The 26031-nt window shown below is 34.3% G+C and overlaps 3 protein-coding genes across 4 annotated transcripts; all 3 read right to left on the reverse strand.

Moving 5' to 3' along the window:
* Positions 1-61: 61 nt before the first annotated feature.
* On the reverse strand, positions 62-8842 carry LOC111014461 (putative ABC transporter B family member 8). The gene is made up of 11 exons (XM_022289199.2): positions 8703-8842; positions 8442-8516; positions 7723-7960; positions 7559-7613; positions 7022-7200; positions 6341-6798; positions 4375-4915; positions 3392-3571; positions 1743-3011; positions 1254-1660; positions 62-419 (listed from the first exon to the last, which is right to left on the reverse strand). Exons 2-11 carry the CDS (start codon positions 8456-8458, stop codon positions 62-64), a joined length of 3702 nt encoding a protein of 1233 aa, XP_022144891.1. The 5' UTR covers positions 8459-8516; positions 8703-8842.
* Positions 8843-16941: 8099 nt separating this feature from the next.
* On the reverse strand, positions 16942-18698 carry LOC111014464 (senescence/dehydration-associated protein At4g35985, chloroplastic). The gene is made up of 4 exons (XM_022289202.2): positions 17970-18698; positions 17784-17884; positions 17535-17701; positions 16942-17380 (listed from the first exon to the last, which is right to left on the reverse strand). Exons 1-4 carry the CDS (start codon positions 18546-18548, stop codon positions 17133-17135), a joined length of 1095 nt encoding a protein of 364 aa, XP_022144894.1. The 5' UTR covers positions 18549-18698; the 3' UTR covers positions 16942-17132.
* A 339-nt stretch (positions 18699-19037) lies between these two features.
* On the reverse strand, positions 19038-25590 carry LOC111014463 (Nucleotide-diphospho-sugar transferases superfamily protein). Of its 2 annotated transcripts, none has more exons than XM_088125504.1 (14): positions 25273-25590; positions 24616-24671; positions 24328-24502; positions 23606-23707; positions 23379-23450; positions 22148-22264; positions 21960-22037; positions 21726-21788; positions 21551-21647; positions 21251-21329; positions 20932-21167; positions 20300-20445; positions 19936-20058; positions 19038-19670 (listed from the first exon to the last, which is right to left on the reverse strand). In XM_088125504.1, exons 1-14 carry the CDS (start codon positions 25378-25380, stop codon positions 19509-19511), a joined length of 1614 nt encoding a protein of 537 aa, XP_087981630.1. In that variant the 5' UTR covers positions 25381-25590; the 3' UTR covers positions 19038-19508. The 2 variants fall into 2 exon arrangements, with proteins under 2 accessions (XP_087981630.1, XP_022144893.1); XM_022289201.2 differs by having other exon boundaries at positions 20956-21167; positions 25273-25586.
* Positions 25591-26031: the final 441 nt, after the last annotated feature.

Genomic DNA, 26031 nt, shown 5'->3' on the forward strand with positions numbered 1-26031 from the left:
TTCCTCATTCCTATTGCCTCACTCGCCTCCTAAAGGCCAATTCACAACTCTAGAGAGAGGGTCAGGGCTGAATTTGGAGGTTAGCAAGATTAAAGAAAGCACCCCTTTGATTCTTGAGCTGAGCGTAGGATCCTTGCTCTACCACCTTTCCATCCGCAACAAAAGCGATGGAATCGAGCTTCTTGATGGTGTTCAAGCGGTGAGCTACGACGAGGGTGGTTCTTCCTACCATAATTCGATCCAGTGCCTGTTGCACAACCTGCTCTGATTGAACATCCAGAGCACTGGTTGCTTCATCCAGCAACAGAATTGTTGGGTTTCGAATTATGGCTCTGGCTATTGCTACTCTTTGTTTCTGTCCTCCTGAGAGTTGCACTCCTCTTTCCCCACATTCTGTCTCGTACCCATCTTTCAAAGACCTACAACACAACCACCAGCCACCCCCAAATAAAATAGATTTAGAACTTGGGCTCACCATATTGCTGCCGTATAAAATTGCATTTCTATTTTCTACCTATTCACTTATGTACTGCTCTTCGGCTTTAAAATTTCCACAATTTTCAGCCTCTCACAAAGCGTTTCATTTAAGACGCCTATTTGTGAAATTATTGAAATCTTTTTTCAGCTAAAAGATTCGATAGTTTCAATAATATTTGTTTTATTGTGAATCCATACTAGAATAGACATTATCTATTTATGACATAGGGAGACAGATGTCGAGCTCCAAATTCGACACAATTCAAATATATTTCTTCTCTAAGGGAACCAAAAAGCTGGGAGGACTTTTTCATTTGTCCAGATTCAAGTTATCACTTCTGTTTTCAAGTAAATAAAAATGCAATCTGACATGCTTTCTCTGTCCATACATCCTATTCAAGCTATTGCTTTTGTGGTAGAGATTATATTTATAAATCTCTTTATTTTTGTACATGTGTGATCCAACCTCTATTTCTAAACCATTACAAATTTTAAACTACATGAAATCAAACTTTTTTCCCCCTTTTTCTTTAAAATATTACACATTGAGGTTCAATGATTCAATCATTACAAACTTTTAACTATAGAAACTAAAGGTTGAGCTATTAAGTTTTAGAATTTATGTTTCAACTTTTTAAGTTTTTAACCAAAATTTAAACGATAGAGCCATTAAAATGAAAATGACAAGACTAGAGGCTGAATAATAAAAAGATAGCAAGGCAAGACAGTATGAAAATTGCGGAAATGATTATGAAAAGAGAAGGTAGGAAACTTACGAGATAAATTCATGGGCATTGGCAGCTCTGGCAGCGTCGACAAGCTCATTCTCGGAGGCGTCGAGCTTCCCAAAGAGGATATTGTCGCGTATAGTCCCAGAATAAATGACTGGCTCTTGGCTGACGAGTGCCACGTGCTTCCTATAGCATTGAAGATCCAGCTCTCTGATATCCACACCATCCACCCTTACCCATCCCTTCCCCACATCGTAGAACCTCAGAATCAGCCCAATCACCGTTGATTTTCCACACCCACTTCTGCCAACTAGCCCCACGCTCATCCCTGACTTCACTTCCAAGCTGAATTGGCGCAGCACCATGTTATTTGGCCTACTTGGATACCAGAAATCCACCTTCTTCATCTCTATATCCCCCCTTATCTTCTCCAACTTCCTCCCTCTCCCATCCTACCAAATCAAAACAACATTTAGTTCCTTCAATCTCTACTTTTCAAATTTATTAACTGAACTTAACTGGGTGTTTGCTTACCTTTGATGGGCAGGAAATGAGTGATTTCCGGTCTAGAATCTCGAACACCGACGCCACGGCTGCTGAGCCCTTGGCTAAATCCGTCGTCATGCTCCCGGCCTCGGCTATGACCTTGCCGGTGCTTACCAAGATGAAAAATGTCTTGAACACATCCCCTGCAGATATCTGGCCTTTCTCCACAAGGGTTCCACCAAACCAGAAATCCAAAGCCCATGACATGAACGTTAGGCACTGAGCAGACCCCATCCCAATCCCAGCAAACCATGATTTCTTCCTAGCCTCCTTTCTTGGTGCCTCCTGAGCTTCGTCAAAAATTTGGAGCACTTTCCCAATGCAGCTAAAGGATGTTACTATTCTGTGGTTATACACTGCTTCCACAGCAATTTGTGTGCTTTGGTTCTGTGCCTTGACGAAGTTTGCGGAAATGCTTGAGAGGAGGACTTTCCTTGTGTAGAAGCAGAGAATTGTGAGTGGCTGGACGGCTATCATAACAATGGCAAGCTTCCAGGCCACAGCCAGACCAAGAATCATTGCTATGGTCACAGCTGAAGTGGTTTGAACCAATAGAGAAACTCTATCTGCTACAAGAGACTTCACCAAATAAGCCTCATTGCTCAATCTTGAGCACAGAGCTCCACTGGAATTCTGCTCCTTGTCGAACCAACCTATCTCAAACGTCAAGATCTTCTCAAGAGTTCTCAAGCGGATTCTCTTTGCCAACTGCTCGCCCATATACGCAAAATTGTAATGTTGAACAAGGTTCAGAACGATGGAAATCAGAGTGAGTGAGCAGAATATCAAGGAATACGTCCTGATTCTAGCTTGCATTTCGTAATGGCTTTGAGCAAAGAAAGCAGATATCATTCCTCCTATGGTAAGTGCATATATAGGCTGTACTGCTCCAAAGGCTATGGCTGAAAAGCTTCCAGTGAGAGCTTGCTTCCATTCTGGAGAGTTCAGAGATAGCAGACGAGTAAAGGAAGGGGGATTGGGAGAAGTTAATTGAGGGGTTTCTATAGTCAGTGGGGACTTTGCAAAGACTGCTGGGCTTGATTTGGCACTGCTTCTTCCAACTGAAGAGGTATGTATTTCTACGTTTTGTTCCACATCATCTTGGCTTGATAGTCTTTGCAGTTTTGCTAGTTTTGCATAGTGACCGTTTTTTCGGTTGATGAGTTCATTGTGGGAACCAATTTCAACTATACAACCACCATTTACAACAGCTATAAGGTCTGCATTTCTGATTGTGGAGAGCTTATGTGCAACTACCTGAACATTAATCAAAGAAAGGAACCTGAAGTTTATCTCAAAGTTTTTGTACTCAACTTTCAAAAGGTGTGTCTACTAAATCCCTATACTTTCAAAACTTGTGTATATCAAGGTCTCCCAACTCTAAAAAGTTTCTAATAGATCTCTAAATTTTAAATTTTGTCAATCTATCTAAATCAACTCGTCATGTAAACTTTAAACAATATAGTTAGTTTTCTACTTAAGTAATTAAACACAAATTTAGAAGTTCATAGACCTATTATAAAGACTTAATTATTACATACATTTTGAAAGTTTAGAAACCTCGAGATTCATGTTATTTATTAATAACAATCATATTGGAAAGGAAGTGAAACTGTGAGTAGGGGAAGTTGGGTTACCAGAGTGGTTCTTCCCATGGAAGCCTGATCAAGTGCATTTTGGACCAATGCTTCAGATTCAGAGTCAAGAGCACTAGTTGCTTCATCAAGCAGGAGAATTACAGGATTCTTAATTATTGCTCTGGCTATGGCAATTCGCTGCTTTTGCCCACCGGATAGAAGTGCGCCTCTTTCCCCAACCTGGATTACACATACGTACACCAAAATGCATTATTCTCTCCCCAACTAATCCGAAAAATTTACTATTACAAAATTGATTCCCTGAGGCCCATGACTATTTCGTTTTTAGTTTTCACGTGCTCATAATTTTTTGCAATCTTTTCCCATTTTAAATTCTTAGTCAATTTCGAAAACAAAAAGAAATTTTTTTTTTTTATTATTTTTTCAAATAGTAGGGAGTCAGAGCAATACCCAAGGATACCCACACCCACCCCAAGGCTTGGGCCTAGAAGATATCAAGGATTTTTTATATTAAACTGAAAGATTCGAACTTGAGACCTCCAAGCGAATCTGAACGGGTGCCATTGGGCCAAAAACAAAAAGAACTTTTGAAAACTATTTTTTTTAGTTCTTACCATTTGCCTTAGATTTAAAAAACGTACATGCAAAAAGAAAGAAATACATAGTTGAAAGTAGTATCTACGAATTTAATTTTAAAAAACAGAAAGTATAAAAAAAAAAGATAGTTATGAAACAACTCTGCAAGACACGTCTAAAGTAATTTTCTATTACTTGAATAAACATCTAATTTTATCTAACAGGTTCTATTGCTAATCTGTTTAACAGTGACATGAAACACTAAATGCATTATTTGATGGTTATGTAGCAAACTAATTTTATACAGAGTCCATCCATTTGAATTTGAACATATCTCAACCGGTTAAAATATTGTAGCCTCCACGTACCAATTAGTGTCACATTAAACTATGACAAAAACTTCAAAATAAATAAAAAAACTTTAGGAAGTTAGCAAAATTACGAACCTTGGTCTCATATCCTTGAGGAAGGTGGGTAATGAAATTATGAGCATTGGCAGCCATGGAGGCAGCCACAATGTGGTCCATGGAAGCATCGAGCTTCCCAAACAAAATATTCTCCTTAATGGAAGTTCCAAACAGCGCGTGGTCTTGGCTGACGAGGCCCATCTTCGCCCTAATCCATTTGAGCCGTAGCGCCCTGATATCGACGCCGTCGATCTTGAGAACCCCGTCGTCGGCATCGTAGAACCGTTGCAGAAGGGCGACGGCGGTGGACTTGCCGCTGCCGCTGGCGCCGACGAGGGCGAGGGTTTTTCCGGCATCGATTTTGAGGCTGAAATCCTTGAGGACGAAGGAATCGGGGCGCGAAGGATAGGAGAATGTGACGCGATGGAATTCGATTTGGCCTTGGAGATTGTCAAGAACAAGCCCTTTCGCCTCCTCTCCATCGATTAATGGACTCCGATCGATCCTATCGAATATTCGCGAAGCTGCGACTGAGGCTTCTGTCAAATGCTTCAAATCCGGTAGCGCCACTCCCAGAGACCTGCATTTACAATTTACAACAACTTAAAATCAGATCCTTTTTTTTTCTCTGTTCTTGATTAGATCAACTTAAACTCAGGAATTAATACGTTTAATCACAAATTAGATTAAGCTAAATTCATTAATACATTAATATGACTATGAGTAAGAAAACTAGTATTACTGTTTCTTTGCACATATATACCTATAATTTTTTTTTTTTTTTTTGGTTCATCTGTAATCTTTCTATAATGTCTTCTATATTAGTAAATTGTAAGCATGTATTATAAATTTAAAAAAAAAACAAAACAAAACAAAAATTACCATCAAACAAACCCTAATTTTGCCGTTTTAAGTTCTAGAGCAAATAAATATTCAGATTTTAAAAAGTAAAACTAAAAGAAGTCTTCAATGATTAAATTTGTAAGACATTTGTAGTGTGATTTAAAATTTAAAAAATAAAAAATCAATGGTCTAATTTCCAGAATAAAGAACTGCTTGACTGTTACATTTCACTATTGAGATGCGTAAGCAGATCAAATTTTACAGTATAAATTCACTAAAATCTCGGGTAAGTGTCCAGAAAAGGTTGGGATAAAAACAAATGATCACGTCACAGAAGAAAATTTGCCTTCTAATTAGAGGGAAAAAGATATGGCATAAAATTGATCACTTCCTTTGAAAGAGACTTGTCCTATTTTTCCATTGAAATTCATCACGTTCCTCAGTTTCATTATCATTTGAAAATTAGAAGTAGTTCCTAAATTTAAAAACTCAGAAATTTAAAAACATTTTTAAGAAAACCAATTAAAACTAAGCAAAGAAAACCATATAAATAATACATTTTGTCTCTAAACTTTGTTCAATCTATCGAAAAGTTTTTAATGAATAAAATTTTAAAACTATATCTATTTAATTTCTATACTTAGAAAAAGATTCTTAAATAATTCACAATTAGCACTATTAACTTTTAACACCGAGGTCACCCAATACTCGAACCTATTTTGAAATCAACCCACCCTAACATTTAATCTTTAAACAAAGTTAATGATGACAAAATCAATTAGGACATAGAATTATTAAAGACCAAATGAAAATAACCCTAAAAGCACACTAGATCTATATTACAAACTTTTTAGACTACAAAAGTTAACCAAACACACAACCTTGAGAATTCAAGCATCAAACTTAATAATTTTAAACTCCATTCGACAACCATTGTATTTATGAATTTCTGTTTCAAAAAATAACCTATAAATAATCATGATGGGTGGTTCATTGATTCATAGAGACTAGAATAAAGTAAGAAAGAAGAAGTTCAAACCGGTTCCATCATAATCACCTACCTTAAGAAATAATTTCTATAGGTTTCATGACACCAAATATTGTAAGGTCTAAAATCTAAGCCACAATTTCATAAAACAGAGAGGGAGAATAAACAACATACAGGCCAGCCAAAATGAAGGAGATGCCAGCGGCATAGATTCTGCCGCCACTTTCGCCTCTGTACATGACCAAGTGGCTGCCATACCAAGCAATCAAACCCCATATCGCAAACGCAAGCCCAGAGCTGCCCACTGCCAGCCCTTTGGCAATTCCTTGCCTTATTCCCAGCCTCATCGTCCTCTCCAAAATCCCTTCATATCTCTCCAAAACCCTCCTCTCTGCCGTGAACGAATACACCGTCTTTATCGAGCTCAGCGCCACCTCCACGACGGCGTTTGCCTTCCCGTACTCCCTACGGCTCTCCTTCGCCACATAAACCAAGTACTTCCCGTACAAAACTCCCGGAATCACCAGCAACAGCAGCGTTGGGAAGGCTACTGCTGCTAATCTCCATGAGAAGTAGGCCGAGAACCCGACCCCCGATAGGAATACCGATGAATTCATCAGAAATAACGGAACCTGAGCATGGGAAATCCAATTTAGTGTTGGGTTCATAAAGTGTGGGACCAAAGTTTCATATTGGTCAGTTAAGAGAGTGATTCATGTAATATAAAAAAGGACAATTATCATCGCTGAACAAAATCGTGAGGATTATGTTCAAAGAGTACGAGAATACTGTTGTCCTTAATATTCAGAACGCACCTCATCTCGTAAAATTTCGATATATGAACAAAGTTTGTACCTTTTCGCTCAGAACTTCTTGTATTAGAGATGTGTCTTTTGATATACTGTTCACCACCTCTGAAGTTGTTGCTTCTTGTGAGTCGAAAAACCCTACTTCTTGTCGGAGAACTGCTTCTAGATATTTGTGTCGAATCCTCAACACTTGTCTTTCACTTGTTTTACTCCAACAGTATCCTTCTACAGAGACCAGAACAATGTAGCTCATGATTTTATACCAAGCGACGAAACTAAAAATTGTGTTTTTGACCCAACCCATGTTCAATTTGTGTATGAGCCCTAACCCCTTTTGATGATTTTATCAAAATGTGTGGTACGTTTGGTGTTCATCCAATCTGGGCTTGATTGGCATTTTATGTTCAGATTGGTTTTATTGAACAATAATAATGTAGCAATATTCGGATGGGATTAATTGTCCCCTTAACTAAAGACAAAACAAACCCCAGTTACTTTTTTTCTTGTATTAATATCTGTAAAGAAAAAACAAAGATAAAGATGAAGAAATAAAGGAGATTAGATTGAGTTTGTTCAAAGTTACCCATAAAAGCCACGACCATGACTGCTAGCCCCAAGTAAACAAAGTATAAGCTGCACTGAAAGCCAAAAAAGAAAGAATTAGATCATGAGTGAAAAACTCAAACAAAAGAGATTGAAGAGAGTACTGTGTTTGGGTTTGGCTTAATTAGACTACTAATTAATTACCTTCTCCACATTATGCATGAAATTTTGTTGAATTTGACCATTCCCCAAACTGTTCATAAGACTACTGGCAAAAACCAGCAAACAATTGGTGGACATTCCATCCCCAATTGCTCCAATGGTGCCCAAAAACATGAGCAAAACATCAACCCAATCAGCATATCGAAAAATAACTGCAACACTACATTTTTTCTCTCCAACTCTTCTCTCCTCCTTCTCCTCTCTCGAACCCATCTGATCTCTGCAAAAAAAAAAAAAAAAGAAGAAGAAAAAAGATGAACTTGAGCTTCTTCAATGCCCGAAAATGAAAGGGGGACACAGTGTTTAAATAAGCATGAGCTTCTTGTGGGGTTTTGTTTTCATTTGTTTTAAAAAGTTTGCCTTTTCTTTTAAATGGGTGATTTTGGTGCGGTTTTTTTGTTTGCTTTTTAATTAATTAGTACACATTTATGGGATTAAACAAACAAGAGTAGTGGGCAATTGTCCAATAATAGTGACCCCTTTTTGTTCTCTCTTTTACTGATCATTTTATTAATTGGATAATTAGTGTCTTATATGCAGATTACATATCGGCCTTTTTATACGCGCAAAACAGTGGAAGCATTATATTAGCAAAGTAAAGTTCACCAGCACGAAGGAAATCTTACCTTTACCATCATCAAATAATATTATAGTAAATTATCAAATTTTTAATGGTGGTGAGGACAAGATTTGATCCTTACCGTTCATCGATTTTCATCGAATTTACATCCTCGTCATGCTACGTACGGGTTTCTTCTTTTTCTCCCATTTAATAACTGCTCAATAATTCAAACAAACAAAAAAGCTGGCAATGATATGACATCTACGGGGAACCAACAAACTGAAAATCAATCAAAATCATGATCGAGAAAAAGAGTGAGAATATATGGAATATTCTCACATTAGAGAGATCAAGAAGAATCAACTAAAAAAATATTACACTAACTTAATTAAAGCGTTACCAGTTAGCAGCTTAATCTCGGTGCGAAATAATAAGAATTAAGAGCCACCTTTCCGAGTCGAGATTTCAAGAATTATATTAGAATTGAAGCAAAATAAGTTTATAGTATTGACGATGGGGGAACAGAATATGAGCATTGTAGAATCCATTACTTAGAACATATTAAAGGAAAAGAATAAGAACAAAGATAGAATTTATAATTGGACAAAGCAACCCATGTCCCTATGTTTTGTTACGTTTTACTTAGGAATTAGCTAACCTATGACCTTGATTAATTGTTTGGAAGTGTGTCTCCTTGTCTTGTGCTTCAATTGTCCCTTTCTCTAGAATTTGAATTTAATTTTAAAGTTTGGTATAACTTTTCTAGAGTAATTTTTTTCAAACAGAAGTAAAGTATTTTTTTGAAAAAAATGCCAAGAGAGATCGAGATATGAGATAAGAAATCGTTTGTTTTACAACAAATTAGATCGAAATAGACGTTTCTCTCTCAACTTTCTAACATGGTCTAACAATAGTTGTAAAAGAATATGGTTTTATGCTGTGTTGTTGAGATCAATTTTTTTGTATAAAGGGACAAGAAAGCATATATCTCATGATCTGAGATATATTATATATACACACACTATATATAATTGGTTTTTACTTAGTTTTTATTTTGTTTTTAGGTTTTAAAAGTTTCAATTTAGCCCCTATCATTCACTTAAATCCGTCTTTTACAAATTATCACTAACTCATTTTTTACCCACTCAAAAATCCATTCATTTTTTCCTTCATAGGTATATCTGAACTTTAAGACACAATATAGTTATCCAAATTTAAAATACGTGAGCTTATTAGTTATTACCATATAAATAAAATTGTGTCACGTATTTAATATGGTAACAAAAGAGATGATTGGTGACATAGTTAACAATTTTAAATGAAACCATTGAAAATCAATTCTACGCCATAAGAACCAAATTTGTAATTTAATTATCAAGAAAAAACCTAATATAAAAATGACACACAAAGTGTAATTTTCAAAACGGTTAAATTACAAAGTTTAGTCAATGAGCTTTTATAGGGTGTCTAACAAGTTTCTTAGATTTTCAATTTGTATCTAATTAGAGTGTTACAATAATTTTTTAAAAAATATATCTAAATAGGCCAAAACTTATCAGTTCAATAACTTATTACATTTTTAAAGTTTAATTAAGAATCTATTAGACACAAAATCTTACGACATCGTATTAGGCGTATTAGGCACGAACTCTAAAATTCCAGACACCGAAACTTATAATTTAACATTTAATAAAAAAAACCAATGTTGTGTATAAATAAATTTCCTAAAATTTGTGCTTTATTTATGACACACACACAATATATCATTAATTGTTACTAAAAACATATAAATAAATAAAAAAAAGTAGCTAGTTCGGTTGAAGAGCTGAGTGGGTGGAAAGGGCAATTTGTAGGGTTAGGCATAGGGCGCTTTGTGGAAAAGGATGGGTACAACTTTTTAAGTAGTGGGTTTATTATATTACATTTTTATATATATAAAATTATATTTATTATATTACCAATCATTTTTAGTTATTTATTATATTGATTTTTTTTCCCCAAACACAATCATCAAATCTCCAACCTAATTCTGATTGCTCTTCTGAATATTGGGTCCTAACCTAATTCTCATTATTTCTCTTGATTTTTTTCCTTTTTTTATTTTTTTTGGAAATCTTGTTGCTTATGTATTTAATTGGCCAATTAAATAATCTTCTCTCTAGATGACTTTATAAATGTAGGTATTATTTAGAACTCTTTTAAAGCTAATAAATAACAGATTTTATGTGCATGTTAAATATACACATACATACATATAAATATATAATGTGTATACACACTACTTTTACTTGAATATTTTTATTTAGAAAATGTTTCCTAATGTTCTATTTTATTATTCCTTTTGTTTTATCTCCACCCAACATACAATTATAAACAACATTCCTTTTGAAAAAGAGTTTGAATGGAATGGGAATGCCATGTCTTGTTCATTAAACAAATACCCACATCTAAATAAAGTCACTTTTTGATGTATTAAGTTCATTTAATTTATTGGCTTTGGTCAAAAACAGAACAAATATTCCCACAACAGTACAGCCAATTAAGAAGATCCCTGTGTTCTTGTTCCAATACGTGTACTTGGTACTAAATATTAGTTAACTTGTACACACATGTGACTCAATCACGGAATTAATAATGGGTTCTTATTTTATTATTATTATTACGTGGGTGGGGATCCGAACTCATGACTTAAAGATGTCAATTACAACTAAACTCGGGTTGGCAATGGATTCTTATCTTAATTAAATTTCATATTTTCCACTAAGTTTTGGTTTAATATATATAATTAATTAATGGGACCTACACTTTAGACAATGTGTAAGATGATGTTGAAAGAAAAATACTTAACTCGTTAATGGGGAGAACTAAATCTTGTCCATACCACCATTAAAATATTGACAACTCTTTAATTTCTATAAAAAGTCTCTAATTTAAATCGTTAAACATTTATACATGGAACAGTTCCATTTGCTTTCAAAATTATACCCCAAATTTTGTTTGAATTAAATGCAAAATTGCCACGTGGATTCCTTGGAAAGTGAGCAAGATTTGACTGATAATGGTTTTTGATGTGTTATTTTTGTTAGGGTTTGTTTTGTAAGCTTTTGAGGCTGATCCATATCCCACTCAATGTGGCTTTTTTGGTTTCTTTATTGGGACCATTTATAATGCAATGGTTTTTATTTCACTTTTTTTTTTTTAATGTTGTTGCTTTTTTCTTTTATTATTGTCTGTTATATCCCTTCAATTGCATCATTGTAATTAATTATTAACTCCACTAAAATTGTCTTGTCATAATGATTTTATTTGGATAGTTTGTGAATATGACGAAACTCTCATTATTTATAAAATATTTTTGGTCACAGGTTGAATAAACCTAAAGTTTGAAAGCTTGGGTGAAAAGAAAGGGAAAAAAAAAAGAGAGAAATGGAAGAGAACGGAGAGGTGGAAAGAAAAAGGCAAAGAGGAGTAGAGAAAGAATAATAGGATACACATAATTGCCAAAGTTGTAAATAAGAATGAATAAATTTATCTTCTCATTTAAAGCAATGGACTATATAAACATTTTTTTCACGTTGTCATCTACATATATTACTATGACGTGATCGATGTAATGGCTTAAAGAGATCTTCTAGAACTTTTTTTTTTCTTTTTGAAAGGACATTTAGAATTATTATTAATTCGTGTATAGGTCAGTGAATAAGTATATTTATTACAGTTTTGATTTGATTCTCTGTCATGCACTATACTTAAAAGAAGACTATCTATGACTCCGTCTGTTTTAAAGTTTTATGGAGTTTTAAACTTGAATGATGAAAAGAAAAAAGAGATAATTTCTTACCTTTAAATATAGATTAATTTGTAAATTTAGCACACCTAGGGTCATAAACTTTTAATATTATTTCTAATAATAACTTTAAAATATTTTTAATAAGTTCTTAATTTTTATTGTCTTAATAGATTGATGAACAATAATAGATATTTGATATATGAGACACCACATACTAGACCCAAAATAAAAGATTTAGGAATTCATTAAATATTTTTTAAATTTTAGCCCATCTAGGGTGCTAAATTTTTAATAGTAACTTCAAATATGTCTAATAAATTTTTAACTTTTATTGGCTCTAATAAATTTTTGAACTTTAAATTTCGTATCTAATGAATATTTGATGTATGAGACACGACATACTAGACATAAAATAAAAGATTTAGGAATTTATTAAATATTTTTTAAAATTTTATGAATTTTCTTTGGTACAAATTAAACAACGGTAAGGATGAGATTAGACCATCAATTTAAGAAATGGTTGTAAATATCTTATATATTAAACTTGGTTGGAATTAACAAATTTATAATTTAACCTCAAACATGTTAATCACAACCCTTTATTTAATAATTCATCACTAATATTTTTTTTTCTTTTGAAAACCATCACTAATAATTTATTACATAATCGATTAAGTTAATATAAAAGCTTTTTTGTTTTCTCCTAACAAAGGGAGGACAGAATCGTCCTCAATAATTCATTAAATATGGAGTGGTGGTAATTAAGAGGTGGGGTTCTATTAGCTTTATTATTATTATTATTAATTTTGCCAATTATGGAAATTCTTGTTCCCATCCCATTAGCTTTCCCACAATCTCTTCTTTTATTTAGAAACCAAATCACTTTTATTTTTCTAATTACAACTTTCTATAAATTTATAATTTTCAAATCTTTCTTTATTATGATATGTATTTTGTTTAAGAGTGGAAGGGGCATATATTTTGGTATGGAATATATTATTCTCTTGGTTTGTTATATTTTTTAAATTTTTGAGAAAAGTTGAATGCTTACCATTGAAAAAGTAGTCGATTTGAATTTTAACTTTAAATTTTTAATTTCATCTATTTAAATTAAATACGGTAACTAACACTTCTTCAAAATTAAATTTAAAAACGGCTCACTAATAAATCACACAAAATTTAACTAATAAAATTTTAAAAATAACTTAAAATTAGCAATGTACAATCCAATCGCCAAAGTAATCGAACCTAGGCTAGTCACAAAATTGAGAAGATAAGAAATGTTTAGACTAAAGCAACAAAATGTCCAAATATAACCAATTAAAAGCATACAACACTTAAATCATGGTTTGTCACTAATCTTTTTTTTTACAAAGTTGAAAAGTTAACTAATTGAGAGTATTAATTGTACTGCTTATTCAAGTATGAATAAGTATGGAGTTTAAGTTATAACACTTATTCAAATTCAAAATTTAAATTCATGAAATTGAAAGTTTATGGTTAAAATTGATAGAGCCCTTTCAATTTTTATAAATTAAAGGGCTACTTACATTCGTAAACCATTTTTGGATAATATTGCAATATTATACATACTGCTAATTCTTAGAGTTATATATATTTTCTACAACTACCATAATAATTAAATGACACATGTGCTTTTAAGGAGATGAAAGATAAAACAAGTTGTGGTTTCTTACCTATTCAGGTGGGGATGAACTCCATAGATGACACGATCCGTCCCAGAACACCTACTAGTTTAAGAACAGGTCACTCCGATCATGGACTCCACTAGGTGCAAAGTCGATTAGTCGAATTTCTTCTAAACTTTTAAACTAACTTCTACATTTCATCTATTCTTATATCTTTTCTAAATACACTACTCAGGATGTACCTATAAATGATATGCAATTTCTCAACGACTTTGGGTGGCAGAAGTTGGTCCACTATCTCTTTGAAACTTAGATACAACCTGGGGAAAAACAAATGATAAAAGAGTGAGCTGGAAAGCTCGGTGAGTAGTAAGTTAATACAAAAATAATATTGAAAAACTTGCCATAAACAACTGAAGTTCAAAGCTCTGGAAAACAAACTTTAAAAATAATAAATCTTCTCATTTAAATTTCGTAAAACTTGAGCAACTAAAACTCAAAAACACTTTCTCATGATAAACGTGTAACAGCATGCATTTTCTAAATAAATTTGTAAATCGTTCTCCTGAAACATAAAACAGAACTAGGAAAACACTTTCTAGAATCACTTTCTAATAACATATAAAATATCTTCTTTCAACCATAAAATAGGTTAAGAAAACTCAACACACATATGTACCATATTATGTTCTTGTTCTGGTCTATTAGCACAGAGTAATATCAATACGCACAGTAGAATAATTCTATTTCTGGTCTATTGACATAGAGTAATCTCAATACACACAGTCGAATAATTCTCTCAACGCGCGGAGTCAAAAGACCTTCTATTTCTGGATATATTATAGAAACACATTCATATAGCATACGGATAATCACCTGGATACAATAATATAGTGGTTTTAAAACTATTTATGAGATTGGAAATTTTATGTTTTCAAACCACCATATTATTGTATCTAGGTGATTATCCGTATGCTATATGAATGTGTTTCTATAGTTTCAACATTAGACTCTGCACCTAGTGGGGTCCATGGTTGGCGCAGCCTGTTCTTGAATTAGTAGGTGTTCTGGGACGGATCGTTTTACATCTTCAGAATGCTTGTGGCGTCATCTTTTTTAATAAAGTAAATATGGATGGTAATTTTTGTTCCGATCATCTTACTCACATGACTTTCGAACGAATTAGAGGAAAGTATATATTGAATTACTTGCATCCTTGATTGGTTGTGGCGAATTAAGACTTTATTTCTTCTTTAAAAGTTTTTTCTTTTTCTTAAAAAAAAAATGAAATGTGCGGAGGTTTTGGGATTGGGGAATTTTTACTGGCATGATTTTTTTTTTTTAAGAAAAGGGCAAAAAAAAATCTGCTCAAATTATATTTTATTACAACAAATAACATAACTAAATTTCTCTGTTATATGAAGTGAAAAACAATTTTCGATATTAGGAGATGAACAAGAAATAACAGAAAGACATAAGCTTACTCGTGGTCAGTAAAGTTCAAATAAAAATAGATAGCAAAAATAAAATGGATAGAAATGAAAAAATAAATCTATGAACAAAAATAAAATTCTAAAAAAAAATATCTAATAATTAAGATTATAGTTCAATTATAGAGTTGTGAGTTCGATTTCTCATACCCATAGACTGTGCTAAGAAAATTATCTAAGGAAATAATATAAACCTAATAAAATAATGAAAAACATTAGATAGGGGTATTAAGAATTTAAGAGGGAGAAAATATATTATAAAATTATAGACCTGTATTTTAGACTACATTTGTAATTATGTAAAGTGTTCCACAAAAGTTTTAAGATTTAAATACTTTTATTATTTTCTTATTTAGACTTTTGTTTAGTTTATATACTTTCAAAACGTCTATTTTAATTCATAAATTTTCAACTTTTATTCCTTTTAATTAATATACTTTTAAAACATTTGTTGTTTAGGTTCATGTATTTTTAAAAAGTGACCATTTTGATCAATTCATTTTCACTTTTATCTTATTTTTATTAAAGAGTTTTTATTGTGTCTAAAATTTTGTAAATATTAATTAAAATTACCATATTTTAAAAATATAGGGATCAAAACGAACATTTTGAGTGAAAAAAACTAAAAAAGACAGAGTACAAAATGAAATAAAATAAAAAATAAAAGACTATAAAAGAAACATGGGCTAAACCAAACCAGGCCTGTCATATGGCCCAAGCCCATTAGTAGCCTTAATCCATTTGCTCTTATTCCAGTCTTGTTTACTTGAATTAGAATCAAAGAATGTGAATAAACTAACGGTGTTTACAAAATCGTAGAAATGTAATCAATTCGTGAGACTCAAATTTGAGAATCATAAAACAGTAATCTCATTCCTCTCTTCCAACCTAATCATTATGATTTGCACTCTTTATTTCATGAACTCTACACTTTTAATAGTTAATTATTTTACAATTTTTACCTTTTCTCTTTATCTATTAACGTTGTTCCAAACGTTTTTATTAACTGTTTTACAATTTTACTATTTTCTATATTACTAATAGTCTTTCTTTTAATAAAAAATAAATAAACTAAACTTTTCTTAGTCAATTTTTTTATTATAAAATATTATAAATTTCTACATAATACAATTAATAACAATAAAATGACTAAAATGTAATGCATCATTATTAAATATTACTCAAAATTTTAATGATATTTTGTATTAATGAATTAAGATGTTGTCCTAATAAAAATTATATTAACCATTTTTAATTGATGTAATTTTATTTTAATTATTTATTATTTGTTAACATTAAACAAATCATTATAATAAAAAAATATCTACTATCAATGAAATAGTAACAAAATAAATTAACATTTATTATTATTTTAATTAAAAATAGCATCAACACAATTTTCAGTTAATACATTTATAATTAGCTAGAACATAGTAGTAGTTATTATATATCTAATTCATATATTTTAGTGAACGACGTGATTCGATTCCAAAAATATATCTGATTCAAAGAAATAATATTTTTGTAAACAACGAGGACAGGTCTTTAATGTCAATTGATATTATAAAATTACGGCTTTTTTTTTTCTTTTTTGGCAAATGACAAAATTACAGCTTGAAGACGTTAAATAAGTTAATTAAAAAAAAGTGAATTTTTTTATAACTAGAAAAAGTTAGCATATATGGTCCTATGTATATTTAGTTTAGTGCAAAAAGGACAAACTCTTGTATTTCTATTCTAGGCGTTTGGATTTTGAACCCCTTCATATTTCTAAGTTTTCACAAACATTTTTTCTTCTTCTTTTTGAGTTCAAATAAAGAATGGGGAGGGAAGATACAAATACTTAATCCCAGCTGAACACTGTAACCATCATTCCCCATATTGGATGCAGCATTTTGAGGCTAAAAGTTTCTAGTTTTTGCAGCGTTTCTGAGGGCTCCAGCAGAAACAGAGGAAGCAGGATTAATGGCCTTCCTTATCTTGAACACATTCCAGGCAGTACTGGACAAGTGCCCCGCCGTTGCAAGCACATCCTCCGTCGCCGCCCCTGCGCTTTCCCCGAATCTGTTCGACACCATTCTGGTTGTCGCCTTTGTCGTCGCAGAAAGTGCTTGCTTTTCAGCTGCTTCTGCTGCGTCCAGAATCCTATCTGCAATTTTTGTTTACATTTTTCATCTTCTTTTTCTTCTGCAACTTCCTATCTTGGAATATGTAGTAAAAACTTGTGTTTATGTGTTGTGTTTTTATGTTTGTGTCTGTGTTTGTGTTTGTGTTTGTGTTTGTGTTTGTGTTGTGGCACTTACTGACTGCATCTAATGAAGCCAAAAGGACCTGCCCAGGAACCATGGAAAGAAAGGCTTTTCCTGCCTGTGATTTCATTACAGGTCCCATCACTGATCCAGAGGCAACGCCCACCATGTCCAGCATCGACTTGCTCAGCTTCTCTGTCATCTTCGACAGGTTTCTCACTCTAAACCAAAGAACATAAAGAAAAAAACATAACATTCAGACAAGATTGAAGATTTTGCTCTGTTGTCTCTGTGGCTGTTTACCGTTTCAAGGTTCTGTTTATTGCACTCTTGTTTTGGGTGGCATCGCTCTTCTGCCCAGCAATCGCAGGGCTGTTTAGAATCATTTCGCCTCCTTTGTTTACCTGATCATTTACCATGAATTTTTCACTTGTTTTGTTCATCCTGAAATGAAATCAACTGAAGCTGTTAAGGGTGTGTTGATGATACCTGGTTAGAATAACTGTTGCTGCATTTGAAAATTCCCTGCACGATCTGGCCAGTACCATCTGCAATTGCCTTGGCCAACATGTTATTGTAATCGTCGATTCTCGGCGCATACTCCTTCCAGTTAATAATGTTCTTGTTATTTGCATTAGAGGAGGAGGAAGAGAAGCAAGAATTCTCCTTCAAGAACAAGTCCAGCCAGCTCAAACTGCTGCTGTACTGCTCCAGAAACGTCACTCCATAGCTGAGAGGATCCCCATCTTTCATTGGCAGAGAAAACAGATAGTTCAGAGAGTTCAGCTTCACGACGGGCTCGTCTTTCGTAAGAGGCCACTGGAGATCGTCCCCGACTTTTATGATTGTGGCGAGGGAAACGCCATCTTCGAGGATTCTTTCCACTGTAAACTCTCCATTGGCAAGCTCTAGAGCTTCCCCTCCATCCATCAGATGGGCTCTGCATCCTGGTATCTGCAGAAGCACTTCTTGTTTCAGCATTTTGAGCTGTGGGTTTTCTTGAGGAGCTTCCATGGGGGCTTCCATGGGGGGTGCAGATCTGGAAGAGCGAAAACTGAAACAGCCCATTTTGGTAGGCTCTTGTCCTCAAGTTCAAGCCTGCTGCTTTCGTTTTTCTTCTAGTGGAACTCTGTTCTTTCCGTGTGATTATATCAAAAATCGAAATCAAGCTAGAGGACAGGTGAAATTCAAAGATTGGCTCTGCAAGTTGTGTGATTGATTCTTTTGGGGTAACTTTATTCTATTCTTGATTCTTGATGAAGAATTTTTGCACCAAGAGAAAGTGACTTTCGGTGGAGAATAATTATGAGAGCTTTACAGAGTGTTTTCGCGGCTCATATTCCAAATGTTCCATATTTGATCAAATTTATATTTATTGAAACTCAAAAAATAAAAATAAAAAGTGTTGGTTCACGTGGCAAAGAGATCCAATCACCAACATAATCAAGTCGAAGGGAAGAACCTAAAACCTTGGAGAGAAGAATCTCATAACCAAAGGCACCCTCCTTTTGAAATATGGTATTACTTGGTTACAAATGAAGAAAAAACAAATCATAATATCAGAAATCCTCCCCAAGGGATGGAGGCAAAACAAATTTCCTTCCAGAGAAAGTAATCCACAATAATCACTAGGCTTTCACTACCAAAGTTACATCATTTCAAATATGAAACAAGGCGGCAAATCACAATGTTGCTGTTTCACAGCGGGAGTTTACAATGGTATATTTAAAATTACAAGAATCACATGGGGCAAAAAAATCACTGCCAATTACCCACCCAATCAAACCCTGGCGAGACGGTGGTTGGTGCAGAAGAATCAAATTGATGGAATGAGAATGAAGAAAAGAATGAAAAGTACCTAGAAGAACTCTATGATCAATCAACAAATGGAGTGGCAGAGTTGTCCTGGAGAATCTGAACTACTCAATCCACTCTTCACCAATGCTCTATGGCCCTCTCCCTCCCCCATGAGATCCCAGAATGGTAACACATCATCAAAATAATTAGCAGTTCTTGTGAAAAACCATCCTAGCTATCAAATTTCTTAGGTTGACGCCATTGTGCCAAACTTTTCGCCAAGGAGCCCAGAAATGAAACTTTTGGAGCCATTCCTTTCTTTCCATACAAATGTTTCCCTCCCAAGTCTGTGTAAATTGGACCCATATCCAGTTTCGGTATACTTCTTTCAATCTGCAGAGCATGAAAACAACTATTCAACCAGTACTCATAACTGGCTGACTATTCCCTCGTTACTGATGCCATTAAACTATGCTACCATTTACAGCCAGCGTTTTCTTGTCTAGCAAAAACCAAAGCAACTTCTAGGCAGCATGCGAATTCAACTTTTTACAATTTTACTAAGCTAACACTAGTCCATTGAATAGAAAATATAAAGATGGGTTGACTAGATATCCCTTCAATCTTCTCATATATTAGAAGGCCTTAGCCAACTTACCTTGCTTATCTTCCCATCTTTCAAGTAGTATCGGATGCCCGACCAGTTGATTGATTGAGAAAAATGAGAACGTATTGCAGAAATAGTGTATAAAAAGTTATCCACTAAGATTGCAATGAATACCTGCGTGACAAAAAAAATGGCAAGTTTACTAATCATGATGATAAATAGATAACTTGATAATCTAATCAAAAGATGCCATGATTAACCTAGGATTCAGCTGCATCTTTAAGATAGACTAGGATATACTAAGATCAAAATCCATGCAAGTAAATCCGTTTGAACTTTAGACTTAAAACCAAGCGACCAGATTGTATTATGTCTACCAAGCTTATCCCTCAAATAACAGGCTATAAACACTTACCAAGCCCCAGTTGTAGGAAGCAAGAGAGAGCTGGGGAGCCTCCGGGGACAGAATGTTACATAAGTGAACTTCTACCCTTGTCAAGTTCCACATTGAGAGGAGTTCTATAACAGTGCACATAGCAAGACTGCACACCATTAACATCCCTATGGAAGAACAAAAAGGTTAGCTGTAACAACTGAAAAACTGCATAAAACAACAAGGCTCCAATTCCAAAAGGGAAATCCCATATGGCATTCAGGAAGAGGTGAAGAAGATAAGTTCATGAATTTTTAGAAAAGTATTTGCTGTGAGTATTATATTTACAAGTGCCCTTTTCCAACAACTCAAGTGACCACTATACGCAGCAGGATTTTCCAAATATATCAAGTAACTACATTAATGACCACAATAATGTCATTATATATACTATTCTTGGATCATAGGATGATTAAACCCTTGAACAATCTCTCATCATTCACCCAGAAAAGCTTTTTTTTTTTTTTTTTTTGCATTCCATCCAAATTCACTTTGAAAGCCCTACTGTCAATTCACCATATCAACATTCAGCATCGACCAAAGTAAACATCAAATGAAACTCCCACAAGGACGTGAAGTAGCAGTATCATCTGAAGCAATACTAATAGCCTCACCAAAAAGAAAAGCAGTGTGCTCACCCACAGAACTAAAAGACGTTTCCTCGAGTGAGTACCCTTTAATGTAGAACCGTAGTGCTGCGAGAACGTGAATCAAAGACATAAAGTATGGTGCCACAAACCCCCATGACAGATAGCAGTGAGAAGTAAATAGTGCCCGGTTCATTATCTTGTTAACATGTGACGTGTATGATTCCAAAACAAAAGTTTGTTTTCTCAAGTAATTCCAATACCTGCCATGTTAGTCAAAGAGGTCAAACATGGAAGTGAATAAAACAAGATTGTCACATTGTGCTTGAATATGTAGATACCAGACCTTCCCAAGTTTAGATCACTAGCAAGAGGATGAGGGAAAATTGCGACAGGAGGTGATGTAATAAGCCTCTTATGAGCACCTGAAAAGGAACAAAGCATAAAGCAACAGAAAAGCAGCCATCAGGGACCTAATAAAGAAAGTATATTAGAATGAACCAATTAATCATAAATTTGTGCTTCTATTCCAGTAAATGCTGCCAAACCCTGAAAAAAAAAATAAAATAATAAAGCAACAAGAGGGAGTACGCCTCCCTCTGTACATATCCTTATTTCTTGATAATGATCAGTAATTTGTATTTACCAGCTATGGCTGCTAGCGTCATATCATCCGAGTATCCACCATCTTGAAGTCCAGAGAGCACCCCATAACGGTCATATCTAAAATCATCAGCATGCATCTGCAACAAGTCAAATGAAATTATGACAACTTGATCTCTTACACATACGGTACTTACAAAGATGTAGAAGCTACTTGCCATCATGCAACCTCCCCAAAGAAAAAATGTCTTTCCACCAGTAGCAAAGCCCATTGAACAAGGCTGTAAAGTTGAGACATGAAAATTAGATAGTTCTTTTTCATACCCAACACATATCCACATAAAAGAATTGCTCTTGATAGTGATTGTTAAAATAAATAAATTTTTATAAAAGAATAAGAAAGAGTGGGGCTGTTTCTCTGAATAAATTTTAAAAAAAAAATTATGTCATACCATATGATATTCATAGATGCAGTAACTCCCTAAACTCCCCGAAGGTAAATCAAGAGGGTAACCAGTTTGGATAAATATCTGCATACAGTATTAACTAGAGTTAAACATAAAATTGAGTTATTAAAGCAATACATAGTCCAAATATAGACATTCACACAAGAAATAACTCTTAGTGGATAGTAACATACATCAGGATTTTTTTCCATTTCAGCAGTGAGGGCTCCTATTGTCCCAGGATGTAACCTAACATCATCATCCAAAAACAGCACATATTTGCTATTTTTATGCATTTTCTCCACCCCAACCTGCAGAAGAGCGTTATCTTCTCAATGTTAATAGAAACTACATATTATTATATTCCCTCATGCAAAGGATGAACAAAATTAGACAAATTGGTAATAAATGGCTTGAAGATTGCGTGGGGGGTCCTGGGCGTAGGGAAGCAAAGCTCCAACTCCCAGTTATCCAAAAGTTAAATGTTTTGAAGATTCTTTTCCCAGTAGACTAGCAAGTTGCTAGGATAACTGGCAAAGCCAGGGAGAATGGACAAAAAGAAAAAGAAAATGAAAACACCTTACTAGAGTTATGGGGAAGGAAAAATACAAATTTTCTAAGACATCTGAGAGGACTAAAATTCTCTCAAGAACCAAGATACTCTCTCCAGCTCAACCAATAACTTGCATCCCCTCAAATAGCTCTCCCTATCCCTTTTCACGATTCTAACTAACTTTGATGAGCCAAACAATCCCCAACTTCAATGAGCAAAACAATCCCCAATGGCGAGTAGGGTCTTATTTTCAAGAAAACCAATTTTCCACATGAAACAATATAATTCCATATCCATCAACAGCTAAAATGTTACATATTTTACTGAGCCAAGTGGAAATCTATATCATCCAATATTGCATTCCGGTCATGTAATAGCCAATCCATTCACCATTGAGGAGATACACAATGTGGAGTTCCCTTAATAGATGGCGATTGGCAGGATCATCCGTAAAAGAGTTGAAAAGAAATGGACTTAAACTAAGTTGAGATGTGGAAGTACCAGTATTTCACACATGCAACCCATGTAGCTCAACTTCAAGGCTTATCAATAGTAAAACGACAAAGGTATCGTCCTGGCTTCGGTTGACCACCTCAAGTTGGAAATCCAATCAAGGGTGACGTGTTATACTACTATGCTTAAGCATTGTTCCTTGCAACTTAAAATCTCCTATCAGGACATACCCATTCTCATCGGAAATAACGGACTTCAGTATACCATGAATACTAGTAGATTGTCGAACACTTAAGATATCTAGAACTCTCTAGTTACCAATACATTGCATCCACTCAACAAAGCCTCCTCTTTACTATTCAACTAACTTCAACAGTCCATAGAGTACTAAATCAAGATTTTACAAATTTATCACATACCAACTGATTGTGAATTTTCTGACTGCAAGTCGTTGCTAGACCAGCCACAAGAATACTAGCATCAACATCATCCTGTAAAAAATAAAATACATAAAAGTCAAGCAATGCCAATGGGACGATAGATAAAAGTTTGTGACCCATTAAACCCTGGGCATCACGTGAAATGTGGAGAATGACAAGAACTAGCAATAGAAACAATCAGCAAAGGAGAATGTATTTATACAAACCTTATAATCAGATAGCAACCGCAATACAGCATTGTAAGCAGGGTCTTCTGTACTTTCCACCACGAAAAGAAATTCTAAAGGACCTCCATAGAGGGATGTTATCTGGAAATTCATCAATAAATAAGACGGTCGGACGACATCAGGAACAGTTTTAATTTGCAAAGGGGCTGCGTTAAGAAAAATATCTTCAAGAATAGAGAACTGAACTTAACCATTGTCAAGAAATTCCAAGCTACAAACATACTAGCATGAGACTCATAGGCAGATCATCTTATACAAGAGGGCCAAATACCCCACCTGGAATTTTCCTATTTTGTCTTTTTATACAAAATATCTTTATTTATTAAAATAAATAAATAAATATAACATAATTATTAATATTTATTAGTATATAATTGTAAGGTCTTATTCCTATTTGGAATCCTAAATTTAAGTTATATTGTCTCTTTAGAATGTAAAATGGCAACAAATACAATTTCGGCATGAATTCCTAATTCTGATTATTTTTCTTTGCTAAAGATAATCTATCTTATCAGAATGCATATAACAAAAATGTAATAATTGCAGTAGACGTAATAGTAAAATCTAAAGAAATATGTAAAATCAAAGTTCCAAGTATGCAGACATGGGCAATTATTAAAGGAAAGCATATGAAAGGTTAAATTCAAGAGTCAAGACACCAACCCCCGGACCCCACCAAAAAGAAAAAGAAAGAAACTCACCTGACTTCTCCAATTGTGTAAATTATGTTCTCCAAAGCCTTTTAAAGGCATAATAACTGTCACTCTTGGTAGATTGACCTGATTGGAGTGCTCCAGTTCACTGATGTCATTGCAAATGAAAGCGAAGCTATTGCCAGCTTGAACTCTCCCCTTTATACGTTTAATCTCTCTATTCCTGCAGAATGAATGGAAAAGTAACAGTTTTTCAGATAAGAAGGTGCTAGTCATTCAGAGGCAACCTGACATCCGTCGTCTCAGCTGACGGCTCAAGGTAAAACGTTTGAGTACCTGACATAAGCAGCACAAGCCCACCCAAAAGCAAGAACTAGGCAGATTACACATCCCTGCAACAAATAATTCAAAGGAATGAGGCTTCTCCAAAATGTTCGAAAAATCCTCAACAAGTTTAATTATATAAATACTGAGAGTTTAAAGTCTAATCAGCCAAAAATTGCTTTAAATCACAAAGCACGTTTCCAAATCCAGACGCAATTTCAACAACATACCAATTTCCAGTTTACACTAGCAGCAAGAAAAGAAAAGGAAAAAAAATCACAGTAGCACAATTTAGCATGAGAAGTAGCAGAATTCAGAAAATGACAGCAATGCAGACGTTTTCAAACCGGCAAGAAACGGAAATACATTCGAACTTTACCTTTCACGAACACTGCAACCCAGCCACTAAAAAACTCAAAAACGAGAAGAGGACTAACTAAGCGTCAGCTCAAAAGGTACAAAATAGAAAGCTAAAACACATACGAGAAAAACGCGAAATTCCCATTTCATGCTCAATTACCAGAGCCAGCAGAGAGTGCACAATACCAAAATCAAGTCAAAGAAGAAAAAGAAAAAGAAAAAACCCAGAAATATGAAATATTGAATTTAAATTGAGAAGAGGCAAAGAGAGCTGGATCTGAAAAAGGAAACGCAAGGCGGAAAACGAACCTGGATCTGAACGAAAAGCGCAAGGGGAGTGCAAAAGGAATTGCTAAGAGAGAAGAGGAACGAATCGAGAGCGTCCATTGACGTCAATGCTCCTCCCCCTCCGCCCATCGAAAAGAGGAAACAAGACAAGAACAACAACAAAAGAAAAGCCCTAGACGCGAACAAAAGAGAGCATCCCTTTCCCTGTCTTCTGGAATTGATCAGATCTCAATGGACGAGAATCCCCTCTGGATAGAGAAGAAGTCAGGCAAAGGCCGGAGAGGGAGGGGAAAAGGAGTAAATGGGGAGTCCGCCAAACTTTATAATCGGAAGAACAGGCCGGCCCCCAATTGACCACAAAAACAAAAAAACCAAAAAAAAAAAAAAAAGTCTCATAAATTAATTAATATTAATAATATAAATCTCGAAAGAGAGGGAAGGTTAAACGAGAGAAGGGGGAGAGACCGTTAGATGTGGTCGGTTTGAAGCTTAGAACTGCCCATCGTGTCACCTCGCACGTGTCAATAAATTCAAAACATGTCTTCTCCTCTCCTGTCGTTTTTATTACACCACACCTACACCATTTTTCTTTTCTTTTTCTTTTCTTTTCTTTTCTTTTATTTTCTTCTTCCCTAATTATTTATTTTATACGCATATTATAAAAATATATGTTCTCTGTAGTTAAAGTTCACAAAACATATCATGTGGATTTTGTTGACTTTATAGAGTTTTAATTTAACCAAGATTGAAGAAAATTTCACCAATGTGCTAAAATGAGTG

Source organism: Momordica charantia (genome assembly GCF_013281855.1).
Source record: "Momordica charantia cultivar OHB3-1 chromosome 6 unlocalized genomic scaffold, Mcharantia_2.0 BLBB01000006.1, whole genome shotgun sequence".
NCBI lineage: Eukaryota > Viridiplantae > Streptophyta > Magnoliopsida > Cucurbitales > Cucurbitaceae > Momordica > Momordica charantia.

Bases quoted from the DNA above. Each gene is read 5' to 3' on its own strand.
- LOC111014463 (XM_088125504.1), bottom strand. From the start codon at position 25,380: ATGGGCGGAGGGGGAGGAGCATTGACGTCAATGGACGCTCTCGATTCG. The intron at 22,265-23,378 runs GTATGTGATAAA...GCTCTTCTGCAG, and splicing joins AGAAAATTCACAATCAGTTG to GTTGGGGTGGAGAAAATGCA. The intron at 20,059-20,299 runs GTAAGTGTTTAT...TTTGTCACGCAG, and splicing joins CTTCCTACAACTGGGGCTTG to GTATTCATTGCAATCTTAGT.
- LOC111014461 (XM_022289199.2), bottom strand. The intron at 6,799-7,021 runs GTACAAACTTTG...TCCCATGCTCAG, and splicing joins AAGAAGTTCTGAGCGAAAAG to GTTCCGTTATTTCTGATGAA. The intron at 420-1,253 runs GTAAGTTTCCTA...GTTGTGTTGTAG, and splicing joins AATGCCCATGAATTTATCTC to GTCTTTGAAAGATGGGTACG.
- LOC111014464 (XM_022289202.2), bottom strand. From the start codon at position 18,548: ATGGGCTGTTTCAGTTTTCGCTCTTCCAGATCTGCACCCCCCATGGAA. The intron at 17,702-17,783 runs GTAAACAGCCAC...TCTTTGGTTTAG, and splicing joins ATAAACAGAACCTTGAAACG to AGTGAGAAACCTGTCGAAGA. The intron at 17,381-17,534 runs GTAAGTGCCACA...CAAAAATTGCAG, and splicing joins GGCTTCATTAGATGCAGTCA to ATAGGATTCTGGACGCAGCA.